General features: G+C 34.0%; 1 protein-coding gene across 2 annotated transcripts; it reads right to left on the bottom strand.

The window, feature by feature from the left end:
• Positions 1-1124: 1124 nt before the first annotated feature.
• LOC107916992 (agamous-like MADS-box protein AGL13) lies at positions 1125-2800 on the bottom strand. Of its 2 annotated transcripts, none has more exons than XM_016846378.2 (2): positions 2572-2800; positions 1125-2442 (listed from the first exon to the last, which is right to left on the bottom strand). In XM_016846378.2, exon 2 carries the CDS (start codon positions 2435-2437, stop codon positions 1676-1678), a length of 762 nt encoding a protein of 253 aa, XP_016701867.1. In that variant the 5' UTR covers positions 2438-2442; positions 2572-2800; the 3' UTR covers positions 1125-1675. The 2 variants fall into 2 exon arrangements, with proteins under 2 accessions (XP_016701867.1, XP_016701868.1); XM_016846379.2 differs by having other exon boundaries at positions 1125-2437.
• Positions 2801-6086: the final 3286 nt, after the last annotated feature.

The following is a 6086-nucleotide window of genomic DNA, read 5'->3' as shown; positions in this document are numbered from 1 at the left end:
GAATCGGGTTTGCTCTCTATTAAATTATCTTGGTCTTCAACCTTCTACATGCCCGGTGATATACTATGATAATATTGGGGCAAACCAATTGTGCTCTGACCCAGTTTTTCATTCACGAATGAAACATGTGGCCATCATATTTCATTTCATTCGTGATCAAATGCAAAATGGTACTTAGCGGGTTGCACATGTATCCTCAATTGATCAGCTCGCTGATATTTTAATAAAACCACTCCCTTGGACTCGCTTTCTCTTTCTTTGGGACAAGATTGGCCACTCTTGTTGAGTCCATCTTGAGGGGGCCTAACAGAAGACTTCCACCACAAGACCGGTTCCTATGGAATCTCATCAAATATGTTTGTATTCCAAATTTCTTTACTTTTGTTTTTTGTTTTGATGTACTCCCGATATATAGGAGATTTTAAATTTCTTTGCTCTTGTTTTCTGTTTTAATGTACTCCTTATATATAAGAGTTTGTTGTGGGCTTCATATGTGTATATATCATTAAATGATAAATGAAATGTGTCGAATTCTATTTTTTTGTCAAATCCAACCCTTAAAAAACCTGAATCTAAAAAAATCAAAATCCAAAATAATTCAAGCCCTAACAAAACAAATAAAAAAAAAAAGTGAGATCCAATCCCACTCATTTGCCACCGAAAAAGGCTCTATTAAAAAATAATACTTTTAGACGAAATTCAAATTGAAAAGAAAAAAAAAACCCTACGAAATTAGATAATTACTTATGTCATTCTGTTAACACGTAGTCCGTAACCTAAAAGGCTGTAGTTGTCATAAACAGGATAATTTCCCTTCATATTATCCAACGCCACGATTGATAAAGTTCTCAATTTCAAGTCGCCCACGTCCCAACCCAATCTCCATTTCTCCATACACTAACTTCCCTTGGCTCAATCACATGAAAACCAGATCCAAAGACGCAAATTCCTTGTGGAAATGGAAAGGAAACATGAAGAGGAAAAAGAAAGACAAGCAATTTCCAGTGTCAGAATTCCTCCGTGAAAGCCGCCAGAAAGTGGAGGAGAACGTACTAGGCCCAGGCGGCGGTGCTGGGATCGGTTGTGGCGTTGGAGTTGGTTTCGGCTTGGTTGGGGGAATTGGGTATGGTGGGTGGCGTTGGAACCATTTGAAGCTTGCGTTTGGGGTTGGAGCTGGTTGTGGTATTGGGTTTGGGTTCGGATTTGGACAGGGTATTGGTTATGGTTTTAGTTTAGAATCTTTGGAGTCCAACTTGTCTAAAGATAGTTCCGATTCCAACAGAAAATTTTTGATTTCTTAGGAAGCCGAACAATGTTGCTATGTTTCAATTGTGTTGAGCTGTTGTTCTTTTCAAACCTCTAATTACTGGATGGATTTGTACTGGTTTTCAACAAGTATTCTCGTGTTTTTTCTTCTTTTTTTGTCGGAGTTGCATGCAGCCCAGGTGTTTGATATATTGTCAACATAACATAGTTTACCCCTTTAAAATAAAATAATGTCAGAGCCAATGTCACCGAGTTTCATAATATGTTTTTCATCTAGATAATAGTTTCAAACAGAAGCGACTAGACCCTATAATAGTCATGCCCAATGAAAACAAAACACCACTTATCCTAGAATATCAATACTATAATGTATTTCCAGAAATCCTAAAAAAAGGGAAGGAAAAAAAAGTCAATTGATAGGAGGAAAGAAACCCAAGTCTGAAGCATTCATCTGAGGGGGAAAACCAGGCATCATTGGATAATAAATGCATGGAAGAACAGGGTGAACGTTAGGGCCGTAGTAACCCATCGAGGAATTAGCATTCTTGTAAGGTGGTTGTATCGAAGATGGATCAACATAATGAACCGGCAATGGAAGATACGGAATATTACTACTATTTTCGTACTCAGGATAGCTAATAAAATTTTTCTTTGGCCAATATGTCTGAAAACTCTGGTGTTGTGGGGTTTCAATCGGTTCTTGGTAGATAACAGCTTCCTTTCCCTTCCCCTTGTTCTTTGGTGATCCAGGTCCTCCCTTAAGAACCTGTTTTGATTGATTTGCGTTCATAACAGCAGCAATCTTTGCATCCAATTCGAAAATCAACTTTCGAAGTTGATTCTCAGAGTAGTGATTGATCATATTCTTGTGATCCGATATATCAAATTTGTCACCAAATCTTCTCCTCTTACTTGCGGAAGAATCACAAGCTGTTTTGTCAATACGCCGCTGCTTGAACCACTCGATGATTTGTTCAGCTTCCACATTATTATGGGGCCAAATCTCAGCTTTTTCTTTACCATGTTCATAGATGATGAGCAGTAGCTTGATATCACAAAGAATTGATAACTCCTTGGCCTTCTTTAACAAATTAGTCCTTCTCTTTTCGAAAACTCTCTTACGAGCCTTCTCATTCTCTATCAGCTTCATCTCCGTCCTACGTTTGCCCATCTGTTCTGATATGATAAAGTGAATTGCACACACACACATATATATAAATAAAGCTTTATAATTTACTGACAATGTAACAGAGAGAGACTAACAATCAGTAAGGTCGGAAACAGAAAATAAAAAAATTAGCTTACTTTGCTTTCCTGTCGGAAACTAGAACGCAAGAGAGCGCTTAGGAGGGTGGGACAGAGGGCTTGTGAGAGGTATGTCTTGCGGGGGGGTTGTCTGAAGACAGATGAGAGTAGGTCGGCAATTTATGAAGGAAATCTTTAGAGGAAACTTGTTTTCGATTTGCAAATTTATTAGTATCTATATCTCTATTTATACTAATATGGTTTTCCTGAGTTTTTATATATATTTCTGGTCAAAACAAGACCTTGATATCATAGCTTAAAGATATCGATTCAATTATATAGATTAAGAATAATGTCAAATCAAAATTACTATAATTAAAAATAATAATTACGAGTCTTTTAAGAATTTGTAAAACTAAATCTTTTCTTTGATATCATTGTCAGCTTTTGGGTTGATTGTTAGTTATTTTTATTTTGTTTTTAATTTTAATCTACATTATCTTAAATATGTGTTTCATGATTTTTGTTTTGTATACTTTGTTTCTTTTTTTTAAGTTGATGTGATTTTATTTTTAATTTTTAGTTTTTAGTCTATTCTGACATATATATATATATATATATATGATATTTGATAATATAAAGATGCCATCAGATCTATTAGTAACCATTTTTAAAGGGATTTATCATGATAAATTATAGTGATTGTAAAAGATTCGAGATTACTAGAAGGATAAGTCATCTAAGACTTGACCTTTTGTGCATCATTAATGCAATGGATCTCTTAGGGATTTTAGCAGTTATTTTTTGGTTAATCATTGTTCATCGTCGGGTTAATTTAATGATGGTGGGGCTAGAGTGTAAATTTCACCGATTTGATTCAGTTGATGCATCCTGATTTCTTTTTGAATTATCACAATGTTGTAGTTACTATTACTTTGTCTTTCTCTTCTTTTTTATATTATTATGTAGACATGACATTTGTGCATTAATTTGTAATGATTTATTTATCATTTGTACTATGTGTCATATTTTTGCATTCTTTTAGTTAATGATTCCCAGTAATAAATAGTATTTTATTTAAAACAAAAAGAATTTTTTAGATTTACATTGCTAGCTAATTGAGCTTTAGCTCAATGGGCTTTATTACTATTGAAACAATTAAAAGGATCTGGATTCAAGTGCGTTTAAGTATGTGTTTCTTTCAATTTAAGGATTGAAAGGGGTTATAGGTAGAATTAGGCATTATGTAAAAAATAATAATAATAATTCTATACTATATATAAAGCATGGCGTAGTTGATGTCAGAAGTCAATCAAGCATTAACTCTGTTGAGTTATGAAAAAAATATTCTTATTTTATAAAGTAAATTATATTATTTTGAGAGTATTTTACCCTTCAACCAAATTATATTATTTTTAGAGTATTTTACCCTTCAACATTTGTTTTTTACCCTTCAACCAAATTCTTTGTTATTTATATTTTTTATAGATATATTTATTAATAATTCTATTTTTCTCCCACATTTTGAGTTTACAATAATATAGTTTTAATAAATAGGGTAGCTATATAAATTGTGACATAACTATAAAAAAAATTCATTTTAGGCACCAAAAATAAAAGTTTACAATTTAGCCACCCACGTTACGTAGTTCGTTTATTTTGGTCACTCACTCTTGTTATGACTCTTTCTTTAAACCATATGTAGCAAAACATTAAAATGAAAATAACCCTACCTAGATGGAATTAAGGATTAGAGCTAGAGATATGGTAGTTCTTTACTAGCAAAGAGCTGTAAGCAATGGCCAAACAATAAATTTTGAGAGCCTATAGTATGTTTCTTCATAATCAATCCCAAGACCTAAACACGCTTAGGTAGTTTATCAAATTAATCAAATTTGGTGCTTCCATTACCTCTTTAATGGATAACCAAAATTCTCTTCTTTTTTTTTTTTTTTGTAAAATGGTTTCCCTATGAGAAAATGGCCTCTCGTTATCATGCATAAGAACTCTGTATACATGTAATGGTTTATATGAATAAACTAAATTAAAAGTAGGGGTTTCTTTAGTTGAATGTGTAACGTCCCAAAAATCTAAATGTTTGATTGTGGAACTTAGTAATAATTAAATTTTTGTATCTGTGGCTATGTGTTCTATTTATATATTTGAGGTTGAGGGTTCGAGTAGCGACTTTAAAAAGTTTTGCTATTTTGTTCTAAATTAATTTCTATCCTTGAATTGTCGACTTAAGTTTAATTTTGTGCGAATTTATATAAAAAAATGAGCCTACTAGTTCAATGGTTAAACTTTTGTATTTTACTTGGTCTTGTGTTCGAGTCTTGGTGCATGTGTTAAGGAATATTTTATTTGCTAATTGTTAGAATTCTGAACGGTAGTTTTAAAATAGAAATTAAATGTTTTTTTCTCTCCCTCTCCCTCTTTCATTTTCTTTCCTTTTCTCCTTACTTTACACCATTTGCTCCTCTTTCTCTTTTTCCTCTTTATCCTTGCTTAAATTCTCATTCTCATCTTGCTGCTATTGTCGGGTAAGTTCGTTTCCGTTAATTCTGTCAGTTTTGGTGTTCAATTTCTGTTTATATTCGTTGTTATGTGTTTTGGTCGAAAACCTATTTTTTTTATTACATTTTTGGATTCTTCGTCTAAACGTTTAATTACTACACATTAGGAGGAGGTCACGAGAAAATCATTCCCCAAACACTTTAGGTTCGAGAATTGCTGCATCGTGCGAAGGTAATGGTTGTTTTCATGTTTGGGGGGTTTTGTCGAAATTTTGACTTAGTTGGTTGATGATAGTTGTTGTGAATTGGTTCATAATGGTTATGTTTTGAATTCTATTTGTCACTTTTTAGGATTCGGGATTAAATTATGTTTTTTCTACATTGACTGGTTAGTAGGTGCGTATCAAAAACTTGATTTTCTATGAATTTTGGACACCGAAAAACAAGGTTGTCGACGCCACACAACCATGTGTATGGTCATATAACTCACTGTTCACGAATTAGACACACAGGCATGTGTCTAGGTCGTGTGTGAGAATGTTTTATGCAGGGTTCACATGGGCCAAAGGACACGGGTGAGTGTCCAAGCCGTGTAACACATTATTTGTGCATTAGGACGACACGGGCGTAAGTCAGGCCGTATGAGGCACACGGGCGAACACGCGGGCGTGTGCTAGGCCTTGTGGAACTACACGGGCCAACTAGTCAGGCCGTGTGAAACCACACAGACGTATGGACCAAGATTTAGAACTTTTCCCTCAGGCCAAAAGTGTCGTTTGGCACGAATGCAGGCCTTCTATTGGGTCCGTATGAACTGAATTAAACTAAATAAATTGTTATTCTATGATTTGAGATTGAGTACTGAAAATCTATATGTGTATTGCATGTGAAAATTGTTAATGATGTTGATTTATTCAGTACGAGTATGATCTGTATCTGGATGGTCGTATAGACCTTTGTGTTAATTGACATTTGAAATCTGCATTTACATTTTGGTGGGAATGTGTGTAAATGAGGAAGTGCTCTGTTCTGAATCAGTGGTTAAACCACTGATATTTG

The sequence above is a fragment of the Gossypium hirsutum genome, chromosome D12 (genome assembly GCF_007990345.1).
Source record: "Gossypium hirsutum isolate 1008001.06 chromosome D12, Gossypium_hirsutum_v2.1, whole genome shotgun sequence".
NCBI lineage: Eukaryota > Viridiplantae > Streptophyta > Magnoliopsida > Malvales > Malvaceae > Gossypium > Gossypium hirsutum.
The sequence above is the reverse complement of the archived record's forward strand: the minus strand, read 5'-3'. Positions and strand labels throughout refer to the sequence as shown.

Bases quoted from the DNA above. Each gene is read 5' to 3' on its own strand.
- LOC107916992 (XM_016846378.2), bottom strand. From the start codon at position 2,437: ATGGGCAAACGTAGGACGGAGATGAAGCTGATAGAGAATGAGAAGGCT.